This window comes from Mycotypha africana (genome assembly GCF_025528875.1).
Source record: "Mycotypha africana strain NRRL 2978 chromosome Unknown BDF20scaffold_2, whole genome shotgun sequence".
Lineage (NCBI taxonomy): Eukaryota > Fungi > Mucoromycota > Mucoromycetes > Mucorales > Mycotyphaceae > Mycotypha > Mycotypha africana.
In genome coordinates this window covers 3,503,506-3,528,972 of record NW_026515726.1, presented here as the reverse complement: position 1 = coordinate 3,528,972, position 25,467 = coordinate 3,503,506, and the positions used below count along the sequence as shown (strand labels likewise).

At 36.5% G+C, this 25,467-nt stretch overlaps 7 protein-coding genes across 7 annotated transcripts; 3 read left to right on the top strand and 4 right to left on the bottom strand.

Moving 5' to 3' along the window:
* Window positions 1-1,072: 1,072 nt before the first annotated feature.
* On the bottom strand, window positions 1,073-2,070 carry BDF20DRAFT_833421 (uncharacterized protein; the record flags this gene model as incomplete). Its single annotated transcript, XM_053078639.1, has 4 exons — window positions 1,073-1,474; window positions 1,551-1,670; window positions 1,809-1,867; window positions 1,950-2,070. 4 exons carry the CDS (start codon window positions 2,068-2,070, stop codon window positions 1,073-1,075), a joined length of 702 nt encoding a protein of 233 aa, XP_052939951.1.
* Window positions 2,071-3,776: 1,706 nt separating this feature from the next.
* Window positions 3,777-5,436, bottom strand: BDF20DRAFT_856555 (cyclin-like protein). Its single transcript, XM_053080304.1, has 8 exons — window positions 5,355-5,436; window positions 5,104-5,231; window positions 4,930-5,011; window positions 4,725-4,856; window positions 4,530-4,653; window positions 4,423-4,468; window positions 4,212-4,360; window positions 3,777-4,136 (listed from the first exon to the last, which is right to left on the bottom strand). Exons 1-8 carry the CDS (start codon window positions 5,367-5,369, stop codon window positions 4,018-4,020), a joined length of 795 nt encoding a protein of 264 aa, XP_052939950.1. The 5' UTR covers window positions 5,370-5,436; the 3' UTR covers window positions 3,777-4,017.
* A 1,938-nt stretch (window positions 5,437-7,374) lies between these two features.
* On the top strand, window positions 7,375-13,396 carry BDF20DRAFT_340347 (P-loop containing nucleoside triphosphate hydrolase protein). The gene is made up of 11 exons (XM_053075239.1): window positions 7,375-7,677; window positions 7,760-7,892; window positions 7,969-8,206; window positions 8,276-8,403; window positions 8,499-8,698; window positions 8,800-9,399; window positions 9,465-9,605; window positions 9,672-9,959; window positions 10,049-11,444; window positions 11,529-12,506; window positions 12,566-13,396. Exons 1-11 carry the CDS (start codon window positions 7,489-7,491, stop codon window positions 13,123-13,125), a joined length of 4,851 nt encoding a protein of 1,616 aa, XP_052939949.1. The 5' UTR covers window positions 7,375-7,488; the 3' UTR covers window positions 13,126-13,396.
* A 121-nt stretch (window positions 13,397-13,517) lies between these two features.
* On the top strand, window positions 13,518-15,842 carry BDF20DRAFT_998980 (peptidase S8/S53 domain-containing protein; the record flags this gene model as incomplete). Its single annotated transcript, XM_053085474.1, has 8 exons — window positions 13,518-14,042; window positions 14,114-14,176; window positions 14,272-14,579; window positions 14,664-14,749; window positions 14,828-14,954; window positions 15,031-15,119; window positions 15,204-15,732; window positions 15,790-15,842. 7 exons carry the CDS (start codon window positions 13,518-13,520, stop codon window positions 15,566-15,568), a joined length of 1,563 nt encoding a protein of 520 aa, XP_052939948.1. The 3' UTR covers window positions 15,569-15,732; window positions 15,790-15,842.
* Window positions 15,843-17,604: 1,762 nt separating this feature from the next.
* BDF20DRAFT_998979 (uncharacterized protein) lies at window positions 17,605-18,660 on the top strand. The gene is made up of 3 exons (XM_053085473.1): window positions 17,605-17,707; window positions 17,792-17,995; window positions 18,100-18,660. Exons 1-3 carry the CDS (start codon window positions 17,641-17,643, stop codon window positions 18,219-18,221), a joined length of 393 nt encoding a protein of 130 aa, XP_052939947.1. The 5' UTR covers window positions 17,605-17,640; the 3' UTR covers window positions 18,222-18,660.
* A 680-nt stretch (window positions 18,661-19,340) lies between these two features.
* BDF20DRAFT_340021 (uncharacterized protein) lies at window positions 19,341-24,058 on the bottom strand. Its single transcript, XM_053075237.1, has 11 exons — window positions 23,984-24,058; window positions 23,831-23,890; window positions 23,432-23,761; window positions 23,021-23,361; window positions 22,821-22,957; window positions 21,377-22,732; window positions 21,086-21,300; window positions 20,930-21,016; window positions 20,794-20,862; window positions 20,631-20,714; window positions 19,341-20,569 (listed from the first exon to the last, which is right to left on the bottom strand). The coding sequence occupies exons 2-11, from the start codon at window positions 23,840-23,842 to the stop codon at window positions 19,499-19,501; spliced, it is 3,702 nt and encodes a 1,233-aa protein (XP_052939946.1). The 5' UTR covers window positions 23,843-23,890; window positions 23,984-24,058; the 3' UTR covers window positions 19,341-19,498.
* BDF20DRAFT_340301 (uncharacterized protein) lies at window positions 23,614-24,939 on the bottom strand. Its single transcript, XM_053075238.1, has 5 exons — window positions 24,467-24,939; window positions 24,141-24,370; window positions 23,984-24,064; window positions 23,831-23,890; window positions 23,614-23,761 (listed from the first exon to the last, which is right to left on the bottom strand). The coding sequence occupies exons 1-4, from the start codon at window positions 24,839-24,841 to the stop codon at window positions 23,875-23,877; spliced, it is 702 nt and encodes a 233-aa protein (XP_052939945.1). The 5' UTR covers window positions 24,842-24,939; the 3' UTR covers window positions 23,614-23,761; window positions 23,831-23,874.
* Window positions 24,940-25,467: the final 528 nt, after the last annotated feature.

Genomic DNA, 25,467 nt, shown 5'->3' with positions numbered 1-25,467 from the left:
GCTGTTAAACCAAACTGAGTATGATTACGTACACACTGACAATTCATACAATTTTTGTTGATAGGGTCTATGAAGCTTTCCACACAGCCGTTTAATGTGATTGCATTCTATAGGATTCATGCCAGTAACTACAATCCTACCCTTAATATTTGATGCTGCTATTACCGATCTTTATTGAAATCTAACCTGTGGCATGAGCCCAAGGGTATCAAAGACAGACTTTTCTTTTTTTTTCGGTTCTTTTTTTTTTTTTTTTTTCTTTTTGCATAACCAATTTTTGCATGAATTTGCTAATTAATGCAGCCACACCGGATGCCAGTTTAAATGCCCAATGGATGGGAGTGTTTATAAATGGCAAAGCTACCCGCCATGAGAAAATGCAGTTTCAGAAACATAACCTAATAATCTCTAATAATGCATTCAGTATATAAGAAGTTTTTTCAAATTTTAGCAGCTATTACAACCTTTTTTTTTTGTTCACGAAATTATTGTTCAACTTCCTGTATATTCAATAAAATAAGAAAATGAGTCATAGACATATGAATCACGTTACAATAGAAGACGTTGAGGATGAAGATAATCTACACCAGCAACAATACAGCCAGCAAAATTCTGCTACAGAAATTGATCTTGATAATATAGCCGGCAACCAAACACAAAGTATTAGCAATGGTTATGATGTTCGTGAAATAGAAGATCATCAAGGCTGGGTAAGTATATTTTGCTAGGGGTACACATCATGAAGTATCCAATTTTGAATAATAATATGTGGTAATATGTGATGTTGAAACGCAGGATGAGGTCGATGCTTTAGAAGAACAAGCAAGATCAGAAAAATTACGCGACCAACATACTGCAAGGAAGCTTGCCAACCAAACTGCTCATGTAGTGGATGGAACCGCTTAAAAGTAATTGCTCAAAAACGTGTTAAAAGCTTTTTAAATGTCAATGTACTTTTATCTATCTGTATTGTAGTTATATAAACACACAAATTCTGTAACATCTCAAAAGAGAAGATAATGATCGTTAACCATTTAGAGTTGACAGTTCTTACAAAGTGAGCGTATATGATTTATTGAGGGTTAAAAGGGCATTTGCCACCAGTGGAGACTATTTCATGTCCATTCTTGATCATTTGTCGCATCATGTCGGCAGGGTCGTAGAACGTTTCCAATTGCTCAATTTGGAACTTGTCATTGACGTGGGCGACAGTAACGCCGCATACTTTAACGGTTTCGTTGGTTGCAGGAGCCTCAAGCTTCTTATCATCACCAACTTTAACGGAAAGGTTACCCGACATGGTTCCCCAATGAGCCCATTTGAAAGCGACAACGGGTGGCCCACTGTAAACTTCTAATACCTCCCAAGAAAAGGTACGAAGGGCTCTCTTAAAAAGCTTATGGGACTCACTGAAATCCATTTCACTTGCTTTGTAAAGTTCCGTGTCGCCAATAAGAGCATTATACGTGCCAATCTTTAATCATAATTTATTTCCCAAGAAGGTTTAGAAACTTTTCTTAATAAGCATTTTCTAATATAACTGTACTTACTTTGAGCATTTCTTCAGCACTATGCCACTCTTTCCCATTCACTGAAAATCTATACTTTGAGGCATCAATTGTACGAATTTCGTCAACGCGGACCTTGTAAGACATTTCTTTTTCCCAATTCTACCGTAACACCATTTTTTTTATATAAAAAAAAAAGGGAAAAAGATGAGGTGCCGTTACACTGAATATAAGCAGGTAGCAGAATCCGTAAAAAGAAGAAATAAGAAAAAAAAAAAATAATTATCAAAAGATACCAACCTTGACGAGATTAGAGACTAACCATTCCAAGGACCCTTCTTTGTGATGAGTAGTCTTTTCTATAATTGTTAACAGAAAAGCCTCAGTATCCTATTTGATATGAAAACCACTCGATGTGGAAAGGCCGCTTTATTTAATTACCTGCTTCGTAAGCTTCATTGACTTTCTTGTAATCTGGGATACGATTGAATCGCCATTGATGGTCTTTATCTTCAAGAACAGCATTAGGATTTGTCATAAAATCAGGAAGGGTATTGACCATTTTATTATAATGTAGGGAAGAGAGTGTATGAAGGGCGATAGAGGGGTGATATAAGTTAGAATGAATGGGAATGGAAAGAAATAGCGACTGAATTAAACCGGCTATGTATGTACTTTTGTGCCCTTTTTATACCATTTAAACAGAATATCGATGTATTTACTTGTGTCTCGTTGAAGAACATCATTGCTGGACCAATGATTGCCTTTACGTTTAAACAAAGTTTTATTGACAAAATTATTTAAAACCCAATGGACACACAGATAAACGACTTATCAGAAATTGCCCTGGGTAGATCAAAAAGATATACAAAGGGAATTGAAAAGCCTTTAAAAAGAACAAGGGAAAAAAGTGATTGCTTTACTGCTGTCCCGCTGCATTCGAACTTTTTTAATACTGACTTTAGACTCATTACAGAACGCTTTTTAGATACTCTGAGCAAACGTTTTCGAGCACGTTAAATTCAACCTTACATGATAGAATAATAGATTAAAGTACTCCAATTAAAAAAATTAAAAAAAAATTATGGTTCTTCAATTTAAAAACTGTCAATTGCGGGTAACTTAGGCAGAAAAAGACAGTTCATTGGTTCTATTCTTATAGTGTTAAACAATAACAGTTTGAACTGCACTGGTGATAAAGAAGGCAATTATATAAGCAGCATCATCTATTTATTAGAGAAAAAAGCGCTCGTCTGTTTCGTAATACTGTTTATCTGCACATAGCAAAATGATATTGATCGGTTCAACCTGAACCCTAGTGGCTCGAAAAGGTACGAGATCTAAATAACAAAAGTGTTCTAAAACTATGTTCGCAAGTAGTCGTCGCAAGTTATGTATAAAACTGCTTAAAAGTGTACAATAACCATAATTACACATTACTTAAGAATGTTACCAGACAGCTTCGTTGCAAATCGCAAGTAAACCAGACTGTATTTTTAGCTGTTTTTGTAGCAAATTGGATCTGACTGTTCAGACTGTGAAGTCGAATGTTTTTTTAACTTTTTCGATTTGACTATTCTAACATAATCCACCCAACAGCAAAGTGGGTACCCGACGGGACGCCTGGTCAATTGCCTTTTTTTTATGAACAAATTTGTCACGTCAAAAAAAGTATTCTTACATGCCCATTTCACTCTTCTTTTCATTTTTCTTTCAATCACCGTTGCTTATAGAAAGACCAACTGCTTGAATATGCAACTTCTATCGCATCATTAACAAGCAAAACTTCAAAACTGCTCAGGATCGTCTATCATATATTGATCTGCAACGATTGTGATACACATAATTAAGGGCGTCTGTGCTGCTTTTTTTTTTTAAAAAAAACTTCTTTGTACGTTTATTCTGGAAACATCAATATCATCACCAATAGAATGTAACCAAGCTCTATCTTGAAATAGCCATTGTCTTCTCCTTCATCAATGACTTCTATATGTCAAAGGTAGCTAGCGTGGATTCAGTGGGCATGAAACGAGAAAGTTATGCTTGTTCAGAATTCTTTTTGGATTCTGTTCTGAATAACTTTAAGCTTTGTCCAAAATGCAAAAATTGCGTTTTACAACGAAAGTCAGACGATATTGTCTGTTACGCAATGATGAACAGAAATGAAGAAACTATAAATGGCCAGTAACACAAAACGCGCTCAGTAAGTTTATTTACGCCCTGTTTAGGAACCTTATATTACAGAAAACAAACTTTTTTTCTTTCTTTTTTTTTTTTTTTTTTTTTTTGTGACCATAAATTCTCGTAAAGAACAATACGCGTCCTTTGAACTGTACAATGTAAAATTTGAGTAGGCTTTTCGTCAGTTAATAACGAATCAGCAGTAAACGATGGGATATATATATAATTCCTACTATGACCAGGTTTCTGCTGTTTTGCTAATTAGATGGGGCTAAGGGAATAGAAATAAAAATTTTAGGAATACTAACGTAAGATGATGACAAAAGAACTAATGCCCGTTTGTATAGTGGTTGTGGAACTGAGAAGGGTGCGGAGAGTTCGCTTGAGAGCTCGAACTTCTCACGAGGTAATGTGCTTTATAATAATCGAGCATTTGCACTGCTAGATCTACAATATTGCAATAACCAACAATATCCGTTAGTAAATGCTCGAGCAAAGACAAGGCCTCATTCATCCCATTACCATAAACCTCTTCAGCATCCACATCACTATCTAAACTCTCAAACCAATTTTCGCCAAGTTTGTCTGATGCTGAGAAGTTGGTAGCTAGCAATACAGCAGCCATAGCTATGGTCTTCGGTTTATAGATTAAGCATAACGGTGCTCCAAGACTAACAATTCAATTAATTCAATCTACCTGTCCCTCGAATAGTGATGTAGAAACTAAGAATACCTTTGGTATAACAGCATCCATGCTTTGCGTATTGAAGATTGTGATACTATGAACAGAAAGCCATTGTAAGTAACAAAGACTCTTTCTTTATTGCTGTTGAGGCTTACCATTTAACTGTGATTCCAAGTTCATGAGACTCATATGGGGATGCTCCACTGATAAATCAAAACAAAGAGTCTCTAATACTATAATCTCGTTATAGAGTAGTGTTTCCTTCCATCGCACAAAATCCTGTTGAAAGATATCAGTTTAAACACTTATCTATAAGGTAAAAAAGTGAGGATCTCAATATACAAACATACTTTTGAGCCTTCGTCCAGCCTTAAATCATCATTTTTTTGAGCTTTTTGAGCACAGGCAATAACAATATCTTTAAGCCGCCTTGTACATTCTTCAACTTTTGTAGCAACAAATAAACAAGTCGCTGCTATATCCTATATTTCAAGGTGGATTCTATCAACTTACTCTGCATTTGTTATTATATTGAAAACAATTTGAACCCTTTACATAAACGTGAAATCTAGCCATGGACTGTCTCATGTAAAACTTGTGGAAAAAGGTGCATCCTGTAACAACGACAAGTGTAGGACTACCAGTACCAAGAAAAAAATTACCATTATTTATCAGTAAGAAAATTTGGTGACAAACTCGAAAAATATATCTGATGATTTTCATATTTACAGCCTCAGTTTGGCACCAACAGATAATAAATAATGACACCCTTTAATGCGATCTGTTTGTTCTTCTTCAAATGTTCTTCCATCTAAAATGCTTGGTGTCTCTTGAATCTCATCTTTTGTGAAAAACCACTGAAAATGCCAAGGAGCAAAAGAAGTCATGTTATTTCTTCACAACTCTTTCTTGATCAAAAAAACCAAGGGCTCTCAATCACGCTCTTTGATCACAAAAAGAAAGATCGTAAATCTGCTTACCTGATCAGCATTCATTGGTGAGCCAAAAGAGGGAAGGGGGATCTATACTAGCTGACTCTTGAACGGTTTTATGGAAGAAGATGAAAAAAGATCAGGAAAAGCTCTTACGAGCGGAGTTATAGTATAAGTATGTCTACCACGGGAGATCAAAATCGCTGAACCTATCATACCTATCATTGAGCTATAAAACAGGTGTGGGAGGAGTCCTCCATTATTTTACTCAAGTAAAGAAGGTGTTAAAGGGGGTTCTATTATTTGTACTAACTGAACATTGGGGTGAGGCCAGGCAATCAACAGATTAGGGTATCAGTATGAACATAACCTAGTCTATTCACTAACCCTTTATTAATGTGTCCCCTTAAACATAACAGTATAGATCTTTTGTAGAGCGATGACATTAGTAACACATAGGAATACCCTTTTTTTCTGTGTTTTTTTCTTATATTACGATGTCCAACAAATACCCAAAGGTCGATATACTGACAAGATTTGCGATACTCTGGTGTTTCCAATGTTTCCAATTAGGATTACCAACGATAATATTGAGGTCGTGTTTACAATAAAAGTTACTACTAGATTTTTTCAGAAACTAAAAGCACCTTTTGATTTGAAGTTATAGCCTACTTAGATTTTCTTTATGAATTAATTCAGTATTGTCGAACCGCGTAGCGCATCATTAATAGGGAAAGATGTGAAAACCTAAGAAGAAAAATTGTTATTTCTGGTAATATTTCAATAAAGTACGATGATCTGATTTAATCTTTTTTCTTTGTTGACCAACGGCACCTTTCTTATTGTAATTTCATATGGATGAAATCGGACAAAGCTGTAATGAAATTCTATGAAGTTGTCGATAAGTTTACAAATAGCGGTATCAAAGTTCAGTTCAAACACCAGCGATTAACGCACATTAAGCTGTTGATCATTGCTCTCACCTTGATTCTGTCGGCTTCGCAAAAGTCTCTATTGACCGAAGTAGGTACATTATTGTTGAAGTTCAGAGATCTCATGGATATTGTTGTTCAGCTACATTGAAGCGTGGTCAGGGCATGGTAAAAGGCGTCAAGGGACTATAGCCCTTATTGAGAAAACGAAGTTGCATGGGTTTTTCAGATATTGCTTATCGGAGTACATTAGCAAAGTTCTACGGAACGCTAAACACAAGCAAACATGCAACTAAGCGCGTACTAACAGATATAATCAACTGGCTACTCTATTTTTATGATGTGAAAGAAGACATTCTATACTAAAAATCACCAGATCAATATTGCGAAATAAATTCATTGCGAATATCAGCGAAATGTTATTGCCTCTAATTGAAAATAACATAACAGAAAGAAGCGATCGATGCATATATTTTTTTTTCCAATCTTTCTCTTGGCAAATACATGTGTATTCAATTTTATAACAGAGAATCACAAGTAAGTCTCTTCATTAATTGATCGATAACACCTCTACATGTAAGATATTGCCGCTTATTTGTTATAATAAAGTATAAAAATTCTCGATATATCATCACCATACTCTGTATTTAATAAATTTCCTTAGACGTCCATTAGCATCAAATGTATTCTTACTATCCAGGGTCAAGAAGACCTAAAGCTAATCATTTGAGCTCAGAGCAATCATGTCATTGCTTAAATTTTCACTCGACGCAAAAACCAGCCGTTCGTCGTAGATTGAATATACGGTCTTTTAATGATAAGTTGATTTTCTCATCGAGAAAGCCAAGGTTGAATGCAGGCATATTTTTGCTTCAGGACATACTTCATAATAGCTCACCTATTCGATTTCATTCTGATGAATAGGAAATGACACCTCGGTCAATTATAACTGTATAAAATTGTGCCTTCGATGTTGACTGCTGTTGAAGAGCCAATGTCAAACAATTCTCTACGAACAAAAAGACGTTTCGGATAATGAAGTTTATAATTTTCATCGAAAGACGATCAATTTACCTTTTCCGGCACTCTACTCTGAACCCTTCTTTTTGTCTTTCTGCTTTTCAAAAATTTTCTTTTAAAAGTAAAACAAACAAAAATAGCCCTTTTGGGTCAACTTCCTTGAATTCTCAACCTTTTCCTTTTTTTTCTTCTTTTATCTTCCTTCCTCCTGCTGATAGTAGTGCCGACTTATGACGACGAAAGACGAGGACGCAGCAGGCGCAACCTTTAATGCTCAGCATGCTGTTGAAATATATACAAAGGGAACAAGGGCTTGGTTTCCTGATAAGGATGAAGGATGGGTCTCAGCTACATGCAGTTCGACAGAAATCAGTGACGATAACGTCAAATTGGTATTTGAGGAAGATACAGACGGAAAGGTATAGAAACTTCTTGACCTTATCAAGTACTATTTGAGAGTATATCTTGCTTATGGTATTTGTTCGCATTATCATTATTTAGGAACATGTATTCGAAGCAACTTTGGCTCATATTACCAAATTGAAAGGGTCTAATTTACCACCCCTAAGAAACCCACCCAATATAGAATATACAGACGATTTGACTAATCTAAGCTACTTGAATGAGCCTTCTGGTAAGAAAGCAATTATCATATATGAAAAGGGTGTACCTCGCTAGCATAACTCAAATCAATGCGCTTTCAAATCCAGTTTTAAACACGATCCACACCAGATATATGCAGCATTTAATTTACACCTATTCCGGAATTGTTCTGATTGCTGTCAATCCATTCGATCGGGTAGCATTATATGACAATGATATAATACAACAATATTCAGGAAAAAGACGTGGAGAGTTAGAGCCCCATTTATTTGCGATTGCTGAGGATGCATATCGTTGTATGGTTAAAGAAGGGATAAATCAAACCATCGTCGTTTCTGGTGAAAGGTAATCTAAAGCTTTGAAACATATATACTGAGTGGAATATGTATTGACAGGGAACTCTTCGAAAAACAGTGGTGCTGGTAAGACCGTCAGTGCCAAATTTATTATGCGTTATTTCGCTACAGCAGATGATCACGAAAAATCAAACAAAACAAGAGGGGACGCTGGATCTATGACGGAAGTGGAAAAGCAAATTTTGGGTAACGATAAACAATAAAAACACACAAACTTGATAGTGGTGACACAGCATAAAGTAACAGCCCAATTTGTTCCTTATGCAAACATTTTGATACAGCTACGAACCCTATCATGGAAGCGTTCGGTAATGCTAAAACGACTCGTAACGACAACAGTTCCAGATTCGGTAAATATATCGAAATTCAATTTGATAAGGATGCAAATATTGTGGGCGCAAAGATAAAAACGTACCTTTTGGAGAGATCAAGGTTGATTTTCCAGCCAGAGACGGAGCGAAATTATCATATATTCTATCAGGTAAAAGCGTAAGAAAATATGGAGCTACTCTTAGAACCCTAAGACATACATGAGAGTTTTGTATGGCTTATGGTACTTTTGAACAATAATACATTAATTAGCTATGCGCAGGCGCACCGTCAAAAGAGAAGAAGAATTTTGAAATAGGCAATTATACTGATTTTCACTATCTCAATCAAAGCGGCACTGGAGAAATTCCTGGTGTTGATGATGCTGTTGAATTTGAAGCGACACAGAAAGCACTTTCCACAGTAGGATTGTCAGTTGATTTGCAATGGAAGATATTTCGAGTATTGGCTGCCTTGCTACATATTGGTAATATCAATATCACAGGTCGTAATGAAGCCATCTTGGCAGATACGGATGAGGCATTGATTACAGCCACTCGCATGTTGGGCATTAAAACCGCTGAATTCCGTAAATGGATTGTTCGTAAACAAATCATTACTCGCTCAGAAAAGATTGTATCAAACTTAAACCCAACACAAGCCCATGTCGTGAAGGACTCTATAGCCAAGTATATTTATTCCAACTTATTCGACTGGTTAGTAAGTATGATCAATGAGAGTTTATCTTGTTCTGACGATAATACCATCAAAAACTTTATCGGTGTACTTGATATCTATGGATTTGAGCATTTCAAAAAGAACTCCTTTGAACAATTCTGTATCAATTATGCAAATGAGAAACTTCAACAGCAGGTAAAATAGATGAAAAGATTACTAATTAGCTTTCATAGAGTATTTATGCGTCTTTCTTATTATAGTTCAATCAACACGTATTCAAATTGGAACAAGAAGAATACATGAGAGAGAAGATCAATTGGACTTTCATTGAGTTCAGTGATAATCAAAAATGTATTGAAATAATTGAAGGAAAATTGGGCATATTGTCACTTTTGGATGAGGTGCAGTTTAAATAATACTTTATGTTTAGAATGTGAAAAAGTATTAATTAGGCTTTGCTTATTCAGGAATCACGTCTTCCTGCGGGTACAGACGCAGGGTTCTGTCAAAAGCTATACGACAATTTTGGAACCCCTGAATTCAAACAATTTTTCAAGAAACCACGCTTCGGTAATGAAGCTTTCACCATAGCTCATTATGCTCATGAGGTTCAATATGAAGCCGAAAATTTCCTTGAGAAGAATAAGGATGCAGTGCCTGATGAGCACCTTAAATTATTGCAAGAGTCAGAATTTGATTTTCTAAAAGAAGTGCTGGCAAAGTCATTGGAATCCGCCAATTCTGCCATTTCTACTGTAAGGATCACTAAAAATTTTATAGAAACGCGAAAAAGAGTTGAAAGGTTGGTACCGCATGCTAAAAACGTCAAATCCATCATGATTAGGAAAACAAACGCAAAAGTATGGTAAATCGTAAACCTACTCTTGGTTCTATTTTCAAGCACTCCCTTATTAGTTTGATGGATACCATTGGAAATACAAACGTTCATTACATTCGTTGTATTAAGCCCAATGAAGCAAAAGCTGCTTGGGACTTTGAACCACCCATGGTGCTTGCTCAATTGCGTGCATGCGGTGTCTTAGAAACCATCCGAATCAGCTGCTTGGGTTATCCCTCTCGGTGGACATTTGAAGAATTTGCCGACCGATATTATGCCCTGGTATCCTCCAAGCATTGGGATCCTATGGCCAACACAGATGTCAGAGAATTATGCCAAGTTATTTTAGATACTTGCATCAAAGAAGCTGACAAATATCAAATTGGCGAAACAAAAATATTCTTCCGTGCAGGACAATTAGCCTACTTTGAAAAACTTCGTTCTGACAAAATTAATGCATGTGCAACTGTGCTTCAAAAGAATATACGTCGATTTGTTTACCGTCAGCGTTATTTGCGCATGCGGGATACAATCTTGAAGCTTCAGTGTCTTGTCCGTAGCCATTGCGCCAAAAAACAGCTGAGAAAATTACAGGAGAATAGAGCAGCCATCTTAATTCAAACGAACTTCCGTCGTTATAAGGCTCGTAAAGAATATATGGCAAAGGCGAAATTCATTTTACAACTTCAATCTGCTATACGTAGTCGTAAAGGTCGTCAGCAAACAAAACACCTTAGAGAGACAAGGGCTGCTATTCAAATTCAGCGTCATGTAAGGGGTATGCAAGCAAGAAAATGGTATAAAACTCAGTTGCAGCATATCATTTATATGCAGTCGTGTGTTCGACGCCGTGCTGCTCGGAAAGAACTGCTTAAACTCAAGGCAGAAGCTAAGTCAGCCAATCACTTCAAGGAGGTTTCGTACAAGTTGGAGAATAAGGTTGTTGAACTCACTCAATATATCACTGCTCTTAAAGAAGAAAACAGTAAACTGCAACAAACAATTTCTCAAATGAAATTCCAAATCAATCAATTGAATGAAAAGCACGAAAAATTGGAAGAAGAAAAGAAAACTTTAGATTCGAAAATGCATAAGGAAAGCGTACCACGAGTTGAATACGATGCATTAATAGTTTCAAAAGAAAAAGCCGAAACAGATCATGCTAAAGCATTAGAGAAGATAGCCACTCTTACTAATGATATCGAGCAATTGAACCAAGACCTGAGAAAAGAGAAAGAAAAGAGCGAAAAACTTCAAATAACGGTAGCAACCAAAGATACTCGTGTCAATGATGTTGATGTGTCAAATCTGAAGGCTCAAATTGCCACTTTGAAATCGCAGCTCGCCAAAGCAATGCATACCCGCCAGAATGGTTTACCACCTGCGAAACAAACAAGTTTGAGTACTAATGCTGGTGGTAGGAATAGAAGCAAATCTCCTTCTGATGTTACTAAACGCCAATTGTCTCGTTTGGATCATCACTTAGAAGCACAAGACTCGATCACACCTTTACGTAAAGACAGCAGCAGAAAGTTGCGCCGTAATAGTTCTGCAGATGTATCTGGTAACGCTTCAAAATCCTCCATTGACCAAATTCGTAAAGCTGAAGAAAACGGCAAGAAACCTCGCCCTACTTCTGTCGGTCAATCTAATACCATCGCCGGAGGCAAAAGTAGTAAATTATATACACTTCCTGATCATCCTGAGGACGAAATTAACGCTATCTTGAGACAAGAAGAACCCTTACAAGAAGAAGTAGTGGAAGGACTTATAAAGTCTCTGAAATTGCCTCTACCAAGTGAGAAAAATCCTCTTTCTCGCAAAGAAGTCATGTTTCCCGCTCATCTTATTAGTATGTGCGTGAATGAAATGTGGAGAATTGGCTACAATCCAATGTCCGAAAATTTCTTATTCACTATCATGGACACAATTCAAAGGCAGTGCTTCAGCTATGTAGGAGAAGAGGCTATATTACCTTGCGCATTTTGGTTATCGAATGTTCACGAATTGTTATCCTTGATTGTCGAATCAGAGAGCTACTTCGAGAAGGAAATGCATCGTAATGGTCATTCTATAGGTTGGAAAGATTTCGAAAAGTTGATAGAGACAATAAAATACGAACTACAATGCTTAGAAGATAATATTTTCCATGCTTGGATGAGAGAGATAAAGAGGAAACTCAGCAAGATGATTATACCTGCCGTTATCGAAAGTCAGTCATTGCCTGGTTTCATAACCAACGAAACTGGCAGATTCTTTAACAAATTATTGCTTGGTACTTCTGGACCTGCTTATTCCATGGATAATTTACTCAACTTCCTAAATAAGCTCTATCGTATTATGACAAGCTATTTTCTGGAGCAATCTGTTATCAACCAGGTATTGACAGAAGTCTTAAAGATGACTGGTGTTACAGCATTCAACGATTTATTGATGAGAAAAAACTTCTCATCATGGAAGAGAGGTAAATTGAATTATTCTAGTAATTGGCGATCGCATGGTTTAATGTTCCTTTGTTATTAGCTATGCAAATTCAGTATAATATCACTCGTATCGAGGAGTGGTGCAAGAGTCATGATATCCCCGAAGGAACACTTCAATTGGAACATTTAATGCAAGCGACGAAACTTCTTCAATTCAAGAAAGCGACTGTAGAAGATATTGAGAACATCTTTGATGTCTGCTGGATATTATCACCAACTCAAATTCAAAAACTTATATCACAATATCACGTTGCTGATTATGAGAATCCTATCCGGCCAGAAATCCTGCGTATCGTTGCTTCACGCGTTGTTAGCGGTGATAAATCTGATGTGTTACTGTTGGATTCTGTCTTGATTGACAAGACCTCCAGCCCATATGAGATACCTGGCCCTCGTGAAATTACTCTATGCTTTTACTTACCATCCTGGTTGAACCTAAAACGTGTTCGTCGACTAACATTATTGGAAAGCGCATTAGCTGATCAAAACACTGATGATAATGCAGATATTGATAATGCTACTCTTATATTCGAAGACGATAAGAAAACAGATGAAGCTACTCTCGTGGAAGAGCCAACCAACTTAATGTCGACAGTGTAAAATTGTGTGCAAAATTCAGATGTATATTTATAAATTCCTCCCTTTTCTCGTATAAAATAGTTGTAAATTTCTGATCACTTAATCAATTCTCAAGCATATCCATTTGTACAATATTTCTAAACATTCCTCTGTTGCAGACAAAAAATTACATTTAAAATCCGGAAGCAATAGCTGAAGTCTTCCTTACTCATCCACTAAATATGATAATGTGGCACAGAGGAACAAAACGCACTTTTTGTTTCCATAAACGTCAAAGGTTAATAAATTTGTGCTTCCATACAATTTTACACAAACAGTTCCAACAAATATGAAAAAATGGAGGCAATATCATTTTTCGGATCTTGTATAAATATTATTTTTTTAAGCTTCCTCTTCTATGCCTCAAAAAGAAAATGCTTGTTTCTCTAACAGAAATAAGTCTTTTTCTGTATATCATTATATTTCACACTTTGGGAGATAAATTTGTTGTAGGTCAACGCGACCAGCAGCAAAATGACTTCGATCAATCAGCATTACAAGATACTGATGACTACATTATTGTTTTCAAGCCAACTATCAACTCAAAACATATCAGCAATCAGCTTCAACTATTGAAGGCACACCAAGTAATTAACAATAATGACGGGACGACTAACTATACTTTGACCGCTTTAACCAATGGAACGCTGAACAGCAATTCTCCATTTACTTCGACTCGAGACCAAAAATATGCCTACAATTCTATTGGAAAATTTAGGTGGTACTCAGCAAAATTTCACACACAAGCCATCGATCAACTGTTGAATACTGGATCAACATACATTAATACCACTACCAATATTACTTTTAATACGGATATTGAAAATGCCATTCATTATTGGGTGAAGGACGCTTCTTTTTCTTTGCAAGAGTTTATACAGACTGACCCTCCAAGCTGGGTAAGCCATTCTTCCGTATACCTTCGATATTGATACTATTTCAACTCTATTTTTGACGCACCATATTTCAGGGTCTAGATAGAATTGATCAGCGTTTAGGAACAGATGGGCATTATTCATTTGCCAGCGGAAAGGTAATAATCGAAAGAGGAACTTGAACTACATCGTCAGCGTGAAGTACATATAGTGATGCACGATTCTTCTTTTATTTATACATTGTTTACAAAAGGGGAAAAATGTTAAGATATATTTGATGGATTCCGGTATCAGAGAAGACCATGAAGATATCAAAGGTCGAGTAACTATTGGGAAGACAGTTGTTGGTGATCCCAACAACCCATCTGATAGCAATGGACATGGTACATTTGTTGCTGGTGTTTGCTGTGGCACGAAGTATGGTGTCGCAAAAGAAGCAGAGATAGTATCTGTTAAAACGTTGGACGACGAAGGCAATGGTCGTTTATCTGATTTATTAATTGGACTTCAATGGATTGTTGACCAACATCTTGCCGAATCAAATGCAAAGAGTATAGTAAAGTAAGTTGTATCCTTATATCGTATTACTTTTCCTTTAAGCTTGAAGGTAGATTAATTTAGAATATCTAACATTTCTATGGTAAGCTTGTCGCTAGGTTCTTATTATAGCCAAGCAACTAATGATGCTATCGAAGAAGCTATTTCACTTGGAATACATTTCTCAATTGCAGGTATATTTACACTTCATGTTTTGGTATTTCATTTCTACTGTTTAATAAGATCGATTTTGCTTTCATCCTTTTCAAAAGCTGGCAATTATGGCGAGGATGCTTGTCGATATTCTCCTGGCAGTGCTCCTGGTGCCATTACAGTTGGAGCAATCGATGAGGACGATTCGGTTTCCTTTTATTCTAACTTTGGCAAATGTGTCGACATGTACGTCTCATAAGACAGTTATAAAGCATAGAAATTTAAATTGACAATAATTTTTATTTTTGCGAACAACATGTAGCTTTGCACCAGGTACTAATATCAATTCTATATGGTCAGCTTCCACAACTGCAACTCGTACATTAACTGGAACGTCTATGGCAGCACCACGTATGTTGATATGATTTCTCCTTTCAAAAGTGTTCGCTTTGGATATAATTTGATTTCTATTATTAACACACAAACTTCAATTAGACGTTGCTGGAGCAATGGCTATTTTCTTATCTGAAGCAAATTATACGCCTATTCAATTAGCAAACTACATCAAACGCGTATCTTCTTTGATAACAGAAGATTTTACTGTAAACAACACGGATACTTTTTATAACGAAAACAAAACCGTCATAGATAATGCTATCGATATAGGCTATAAAGTGAGGGGGCAACAAGATAAAAAGACCAGAGTCAACATACTATTTACACATCCTAATGATAGTCAACCATTTTGGATTTACGGACAGACATTGAGCGACGCAGTATTTACTACACCCTTACTATCTAGAATTACATTTTTGCACGTATTGATACCCCTTTCAATTTTGACGTTTTATTTTATGTAAAACGAAACATACAAAGATAACATTTTCCTATTTCATTCAGTAAACAATACAGTTTACTGTTGTTTCTCCAAGGTTAGTTGAAGCAAATAGAAACAGTCTTACACTATTTTACCCAATAAACACTAAAAATACGTAGCTGTCATTATAATCAAATGCATGCGTATCTATTTGAGTGAATCAGCAATGCTACTACTAATGGTGTTTTTCACTGTCTATTTTACCTTTTTCTAAAATATGTAACCTACATACTCATTGTAGTTTATTGTTGAATATAGTAATGTAACAGCAACTTATACTACAAGTATGTTTCTGTATTCTTGACAAAAGAGTGTGAGGTGAAGGTGAACCTCTAATGTGATTCAGAATAAAGATGTTGTAGGTAATAAATGACACAACTGCAGCATTCGCTTTAAAAGAATGGATTAAACTAATCAACTAAAATGTATAAAGGCTTCTCAAAAGGCATTGGAGAAATAGTAGGATGTTGGACAGCATATGAGTGACTGCATAGTAGAATAGAAGTCAATGTGAAAGCTCCCGACTATAGTACTAGCTTTCTGACGATGATTAGTGTTTGGGTATGGATGTACAAAACAATTTTTCCAGACAAAATTTAAGACAATTCAAGGTGGTATGGAGAAGCTTATCCTGCGTTTCGACCTTTAATAGACAGTGAATTCCATATAATGTTTCTTTGAACAAGTTAGGCCCCCTTCTACAATGGAAGAGGAGTGGAACATTATAGACACAAAAAAAAATTCATTTCCAACAGAAAGATTTATCTCATTGGCAAGAATAACATCGAATGAGTTCGATAAACGGTATTGTTCTGTACCTTTTTCCGCCATTCAAACTGGGTGTATTTCTTATGTAGCATGGATTATGCATCGAAGGAAGCAATTATAGCTTAGCATACGATAATATCTTTAAAGTAACTGTGAAATTCATGAATGGTTTGAAAAAGAGATATGACCCTCCAATATAAGGCGGACGTGATGACGTATATTTTCTTAGTGGCGAATTTGTTATCCTGGCAACTATATGCTCTAATAGACCTGCTGTAGCCTTAGCACTATTGAACCAAACATTTTAATACTCGCTTCTCTTCCATAACAAAAGAACACATATGGCTCGTATTTTTGGCTGCACAGTGCTTTTGCGATATAACATTAGACAGACAAACACGCTTGTAAGTGCTACGCCATGTATTCAGAAAAAAAAACAATAGAGAGCGTTTGCTCTCCCGATTCCAGGACAGCTTAAATCTTACCTTCTTTTTTCTACATATAATTAGACCTAATATATATTTGAAGCATACAGAGCTAAATGATGGATGTATTTCAGCGGCTCTAAGATCAGCTATCAGAGTTTCGGTTGAAGATGACCATATTGATGAAGCCAAACTTTAAGCAGAATGTATGATGCCACCTGGATCGCATTATTACGAAGCGTACATAGTGGCTGTACCTGAATTTAACTGATTTCTGGGGAAGTAAGATCGCACATTTTAAATAGTCAATAAAGTATTATTACATTTTCCAAAGTATACGCTATCTGTCTTAAACTTTTTCCAAATATTCGCTCAGCAAGTGTTTTACCAATTTTGTTTATCTTTGTGATAAGGGTTTCAAGGTAGGACTCTCTATTACGGGGTTTTGAAGCTGCAACTTTGTTTTTAAGATTTGAAACCGCAAACATCATGCTAATTTCGATATAAAACAAGAGTACCAAATGTTGAGACAATTTGATTGTACATAGGACACATAATTCGTATTAAATTTGATATGTTGTTATTATTGTTACTTATTACAAAAGTTATATACCAGACAATGTGTGTTTGTAGAGAGGGGTTCAAGTACGATCCATTCCAAACATGACAAGCCATTTTTTATGTTTGATTAGAATAAGGTGACTCCGCACATCTCCGAGTTAAGTATGATATCATTTTGATGAATCCAACATTCAAACCCTCAACACTTTAAAATGATATAAAATAACCAGCATTTGCACAAAGGCGATGTACCCTTACTCTTCCAATTTTTTTACGAACTCTTAATTCGAAATATTGAAAAATGAACTTCAAATTCATCCTTGCTTTGATTGCTTTTGCTTGCGTTGCTAACGTCGCTAATGCTCAAGGTATACCATATTTTGTGAACAGTTATTTATAATAGCTGAAAGAATCGTATGCATTTATTAAGCGTTGCTATTATCAATAATTAGTTGTCTCTGAAGTACGTTCAGCCACCTCCGTGGTCCGCTCTGTTGTAACCTCTGTCGTTCAAACCACCAGCACAAACTCTGCCACCGCCTCAGCCACATCCACCTCTTCTCAAGCCACAACCAACTCTCCTCAAGCCACATCCACCACTACTCAAGGACGTTTCGCCTCCGTTACTTCAGCCATTGCTCATCCTACTTCCACAGGTATAGTTACTTTTTTATAGCTTTAAACATGATTTGAATTGTTGTGTTAAATATGTATGAAAAATTAATGCTCTTCTTCAACGCTTCGAAACGGAATGTAATAGCTGGTTCCAATAACAACAACAACAACAATAATCATGCCAATGCTGCTATGTCCTTGGATGCCGGTTTGTTGCAAGCTGTTGTGGTTGGTTCTGCTGTTATTGCTGGCTCTTTCTTGCTCTAAATAAGTCGCGTTTTCGTCAAATGTGATCACCCTACTTTCCATACGTTGGTGTGCATAAATTTTATTTTTTTTAGTATTATATTCTTAATAATCACAGGTTAATATTTAAAAGACTACATTTTCTAACTGATTTACACGTAATTTATAAAAAATTTGGGACCAAAGACCCATTAACGAAATATTATTTGTCAAGAGGGCTAGTGACAAGCTCTCTTTATTGTATGAGTTAATAAAAAATAATATCGATTAGAATGGCATGATTAGTAGTATTTTCCAGCAATTTTATACGTGGGATTGAAATATAGCAAGAGATTTATTACAGGGAAAGAGTATATACATAGAAAACTTTAGAATAGGAAAGGTTGGAAAGTTGTTTCTTACATATTTGGGTATCAATGCGTATTATTATTTTTTTCTTTTCTTTTTTTTTTTTTGTTTTAGTTTAACAGCAGAGGATGCTCATCAATAAATTGAAAGTTCGTTTTGCGGGGATGAAATTGTTTTATGTTTGTATTTGTTGGAAGATTTGAGGGGAGAACGTATGGATTGAAATGCAGAAATTATGCAGGATTTTAAGTAGATATGCTTTGGGTATAATAATTAAACATGGTGGTAGTACGTTGTTGTTGTTGTTGTTGTTGTTGTTGAACTGGTGATGACGTTGGAGAGGATGGATGTGTTTTAAATCTGGAAGGCGCTTGATGTTTCGAATTACCGTTGACGTTTGGTACGAGCTGTTGCCAACCAAAATCGTGTACAGGCTGGGGGGTGATAATTGTGCAGTGACTATTTAATTTAAGTTAATATCGCTGTAGTTCAGCTTGAAGCCAATCTCTAACTTTGACACTAATTCTTACTATAACCTTTACTCGCACGAGTTTTGCATAACTTCTGATTTTCGCAGAGCTCAATCGAAATCTTCGGTTTTTATGCCTTGTTAAGAATACCTTCTCGTCGATCATTGTGAAGAAATTGACGTAGATAGCAATAGCAACGGAGATAGTTTCAGCAGCTCGCCATAATCCGTTACGGCCCAAGGTTTACCAATACCACCCATATTGCAGGGTTTGATAACGCTAAGGTCAGCTGAAAGCGTCAATGACTGTTGAAAGAATCAAATGTTTGCGCAGATTTGTCCCCTCCATGCGGTAATGTATTGTTTAAGAAATCCATTAATAATATGGCTATTAAGATTGCTTCTAGAAGAAGGAGCATACAAATTGTGATAATTTTTTCAAGAACAATCGTTGTCTTTGTCCATTAAAGTTTTCGATCGTCTAATTTATAGTAGTACTATACTGATTACTATGTTGGTGGAAATATGCTAATACTTCTGCCGCTGCAGATGGTGGCGCAATGCTATGATATGCTGACAAGGGACTATCAGACGTTTCTTTTTCCTGAAACAGTGGTTGGAATGAAGGTGAAACAGCAACGGATGCACTTAATCTTCTCCTGCCCCCATGTAAAGCGTTCATTGTAGATGTTATGCGTGGAGCAGAACCAAAATCAAAAATTGTTGGGCTGTTCATAGAGCTGTCAATAGTGGTGGTCTCGCCAAGCTTATCATTTTGAATGTTCGTTAGCATTTTATTTGCTTGAAAATATATGGCGTCTTGCGGTTGAGCAGATGATATTGACTGTTGAAGCATGCTGACACTACTAGTGGATCGTTGACGCAATCGCTGGCGATCGCTCCTTCTTCTTACCTTGACGTCTAGAGTATCTTTTTTCAATTTGTCTAATAGGCTATGCAAGATAGCTTCATCGTCTTCGGGATCATTGCCAGTGTTAAACTTAGTGGGACCTATATTACTATTGGTTCTTTTTCTTCGTTCCATCTGCCGTTTCTTGATCTTTTCAAGTCGTTCTTGTTTCTGTCTTAACATTTTGGATTCACTGGAGCATTTCTCCCAGCTATCGGTGAATTCTTTGAAAATGCCGAAAAATTCATTTGGCTGCATCTTGCAAGGATTTTCACCATAAAAGCGAACCACTTGGTTATAGCTTTCTTCCATTTTGTTAAACAGCATTTTGATTCGTTTAAATTCAGCCGATGCCTCGGTATAGAATTGATGCATGATGGCAACGAATTTATCTAACTCCATGTCCTCGTCTTCTGCGTCATTCAAGGCATAATGATCGCGTAACTCAATTTGTAGTTTTTGAAGTTCCTTTTCAACAGCTTGATATTCAGCTGTTACTTCGGTTTTAGAGACTTTCGCAGCCGAGCCACATTCATCTAATTCTTCTAGGAATGTTAGAACATACTGAAAGTTTTTTTCCACTGCATCAACAAGGAAATGCAGAAAGGTAGTTGTTTTAGAGGTTCCTTTTGTATCTTTCAGCTATATCATCGATTATTCTATTAGCATCGAGTCTCCCTTGAACTTCTTATGTATGTCTCACCTTGTTAATACTGGCAATTTTAATCCCAAAGGCACCACCTCGGTAGGTATTTCCGTTAAGGAAGTTACCCAATACAAGGATTAACTAAAGTTCGAACAATTTTATAAGTTTCGGTGCATCCAATGTTAACAATAAGACGACTCTATCCTTCGGATCTACTTACATGTAGTAAGACTTTGAATTTCTTTGCATCTTTAAGAGCAATTGATGCATTATATACTGAGGTCATTTGCTATATTTCCATTGATCATTCAATAAGTTGAGCGTTAAAGTAAATTTTTCCTTTTAATTTGTATTACCTTATGTAAGAGTGTGAAGCGCTCTAAGAAGTTTGCTTTAAACAACATGCATTCAAGTCTTTCTTTCAATCTGTTTGTTTTCAACATCTATTTAATGTCAGAAAGTGTAATTTGCTTTAGGATACAATCCAATTGAGGGGTATGTATGAATTTTACCTGCAGACAGAATTTTTCCGGAATACCCAACTTTGATATCTCCTCATCAGAGGCATTGAAATAAGCTCTTAGTTTTGTAGCTTCCTCTTCTGATGGTAAATATCTAACCAAGTTGATAAGGACTTGTTCGTCAGCAAAATAAGGGTCCATCAATAAGAAGTAATAACGTATTTGTTCGAAAGGAATTTTCTTGATGATGCTTTTTATGAAGATATCTGGACGAGAGCAATAAGATTTCCATTTTATATGATTTCCTCAAAAAATTTTCAAAGTGGCATTGTGTGAACTTACTAAGATTGTATGCCTTTTTGCTTTCTAAAATTTGTATTTCTTGCTTGATATTCTTGTTTTTGATTTCGATAGCCGGCCTTTGAGCAAATGCTAACTCTACTTCATCAAACACACCAGCTTTGGCGAGCTGATTCTCCATCAGTGAATCTGTCGATTCAAATTGTTTGTATAACGAGTTTGGTCTGCTGTTGCTCCTACTAGAAGAATCCATGCCAAATTCCTGCCATATTGTTTCATGGATGTTTGCGAGATTCATTTTTTCCCATTCTACATACTTTAGTCGTTGTTTTGACTGAAAAGCACTTGGTTTCCGGCCTGTTATACCAAGAAAAGGCGGTGGAGGAGGAGCTTCATTTCCTTCCTCGTTGTCCGAGAAGACTGGAGTGGGAGCTGGTGGCGGTGGCGGTGGTGGAGGTGGAGGTGGTGGTGGCAGTAGATGAGCGGGACCATTTGAAGCTAGAGGGTGTTTTTCAGTCGTGATAATAGGTAAGTCAGCCATATCTTCGTAATCCTTCAAAACATCATTCTTGCTCGCTACAGGTACAGCCGCAACTGAATACTTCGTATTTGCCACGGTTTGTAATTCGTCACTGCTTGACTTTCGAGAAGCCTGACTTCCCAACGTACTTGATGTTTGTGATAAAGAATGTTGAGTATCTCTATCAGATAATAGCTCTGAAGTTTGCGTGTCTAAACCTCTCTCCGATCTCTCTACTGTAACAGTATTTGGGACTTTACGACCATCTGCTGAGTTCTTGGATGTAACAGGTTGTTCCATAACAAGACTCCATGAAGAGGGGGGTTTTAATTGCGATGTAACCGAATCTATCGAACTTCCTCGTGATTTACTACTTCTGGAAACAGTGTCATTACTTGAACGTCTAACTAAACTGCCAAATTTTGACCTGAATGTCTGTTTTATTGAACCTGAAAAGCCGCTGTTTTCTAGAGTAGATGAACGTTGAATAGGACCTTGTGAGGAAAATCGCCGTGGACTATCTTGGTATGGCAGTGATGAAGGCAGGGATAATTTAGACGGCGCGCTTTCGATATCAACTGCAGACCAAGAACTTCGTACGGAATTGGCAGATGATGGGCCTATGCTGGCGGAACTTTGTTGTTGGCTACGACAGCTACGCCTTTTAAAAGAAGGATTTCCATATTCTGTCAAGTTGCGTATGGAATCGTGTAGTTTACGCATTCTTCCCTCAGTTTCGGCAAGCTCGCCTTTATAACACTCCTCTGTATCTTTAAGTAGCACTTTCAGCATTGCATTGGTCTGTATTGCCATTTCTAAATCCTTTTCGAGGTATTCAACTTTTGCTTCCAGCGCTGCAATAGTGTCATCAGTGTTATCTTCGGTTTTCATAAAAATACAATTATGAGTTACTTATCATTGTTGAATGCAAATGATAATCAATGTCACCCTTTTTAATGTCTTTACCTGTAGATCTTGAGAACCTCGGAATAAGACTCTTCACATTGAAACCTGAGATATCCGTGAAGTCTTCTAATTGATAGCTTCTCTGATCCAGGACAATTCGCTGTATCAAGAGTTCGATTATTTGATATTGCTGAGCGCTATGTGAGTGACAATATAATTTAGCATACCTTCTGGTAATTCGTCTTCACCGAAGTACGTACCTCTTTTTGGGGTCATCTTGAATTTTTAACAGATAACACAATATATTATGAATGCAGGTGTAGGATTCGGTATTTTGGGTGGATGTCAATATCATTTCTAAAACATCTTTTGGATTTAAATTGTTGTACATATCAATATCTTCTTGAATAATATCTGCATCGGTATCATCACGGTATTTTTGGATAGCCAAGTTGATCTGTTCGTGATTTAATAGTTCCATTTTCTGAAACACAGACTCAAGACCTACTGCTTGAAGCTCCTGATTTAAATTTACTCGTTCCTTTCGATCCTCCACTATTTCAGATCGAAGCAGTGTATTCATAAACAGCACACTGATGAACTACAAGCATGCACAAATTATTAGTAAGAACATGCATTTGCCCGCAATCTGATCATTAATGAATATATACCAGGTATTGAGTTATTTGCGTATCACCGCCAGACCCAACCATGCCTGTCATCTTTAAATCAGAACTTGCACCCACAGCTGAACCCATTTTTCCTCTTCCATCCAACGTCTTCTCAATTGCCTGTATCCACGTCTCAAATCTGTTGCTTGATGTTCCAGTTTTCATTAGGAAATCCATTCCTTGTAGAACCATGTCACGTCCGTGAGGCAAGAAACAGAAGGCAGTCAGAGATTCACAAGCCTGTGTTCGTGAAGGTATATAAGGTGAAACCAATGACAGACAAATATTATATATTATGTCTGGATGCTGAAATGCTTCCCGCAGTCCCGACTAACGATATATATGAAGCCGTTAGTTCATTTCGTTCATAATGTTTTAAATCGTGAGCAATAAAATTACCTGCTTGTTCATCAGAGTATTTAGGCATTTAAGAATCTCTAATTCTAGCTTATAGGCATCCTGCGTTCTTATAATCAGGTTAGTAAGTGTTTTTAGTTTTGTTTTTTTTTGTTTTTTAAGTGGAAAATGATCGCCATTGATGTTGAGTTTTACTTTTCTTGTTTATGATAAATCTTGTTCAACTCGTTTGCAATAACTTGCATCTCTCCATCAGTAATAAACCTTTCTAGCCAGCTAATAGAGCAGATGTATGAGAATTTTGTAGAATGTTGTATCTGTAACACATTATGATTTCAGTAGAATAACCCACCTTTCAGAAGTTTTGATATAATACGATATTTCAATCATGAGTTTGTACGTGATGCCTTTTTGTTTCTGCTTGTAAAGGATTTTGGTGTAGTTTCCAGGAGCTGACTTCTTGGTGTTTATGGTAGTTGTATCATTTAATCTTTTGGATGAAGCAGTTTTCGAGGCTGAAATAGTATTGCGCTCCATAGAAATGCTAGCAGCCAATTTCTTGATATCAACATTCAGATGTTTCTGTGGTAATGAAGTATTATTAGTATCCTATTTCTGACGATTAGATCTCAATTACATGATTTGGAGTTAGTATACGACACTATATATAGAACTTACCGCTACTTCTGCGTATATATCTCCACCATTGGTTTTATTTGGATCTGTCGGTGCTGCGAAACTTGTGTCGATCCTTAATTTTTCTGGTTTCAGCTTTTTACGTTGTGTAAAAATCATCTCTTTAATACTACTGCTGCTTTTTTTATTATTTAAAACAGTAGTAGTTCGGCTTTTGGAGTGCTCAGTATTGCTGCTGTTCGCTGCTGTTTGCAATGGCTTCTGTTTCTTTAGAAAATTCTTATTCAAGTTGATACTACTAAGTAGAGGTGGTCCACTGACGGAGGATATGGAAGACCTTCGATTGTTGTAGGAGCGTCTGTTGCTCCCTGAGCGTCTGTTACCACGTTTATTTCCGATGCCTTGTATGAAGTCCATTGAGCAAAAAGTATAGAGTTAAAAAGTACAAAAGTGGTAAGGACAAGAGGGGTTTATACTTCTCAAACGAAGTTAAAACGAAGAAGAAAGAACACCCAAGCAGGAGTGCAAAGAATGAAAGCAATAATTAAAAATTCATGTCTTTGTAACACACATCTGTCTCCCTTTGGATACTCTTTTCTCCGCTTTATTATGCTGTGTGTGCATATGTGGCAAATTTATTGTCAAAATAAGATACCATATGCATAAATTGTAATTGACAGCAACGGGGTTATGAGCATGGTTGATATTGAGAACCATACCCTTTTAGATCAGTAAAAGTAGGTTATACAATACAGTAAGGGCTACTTACCGCTTATTGCGTCCCATTTCAAAGCAGTGCGTCGCTGATTTCATTACAAAAAGGCCATTAGATAGATCTCATGTCAACATCTCATCAATAGAGATGCTATCGGTCTCTGTATCAAGCGTGGCTTTCAGCACGCAAAGGATCGTTAAAACTGTTTGTCCGTATTTCATGTCCGCAGTCATGAAAAATCCTCTTTATCTACCAATTTCATTAGAAATATGCTTTGTTATATTGCTAAAAGTGACCCCTTTGCACATATGTTTATCGGTTGGTCCTA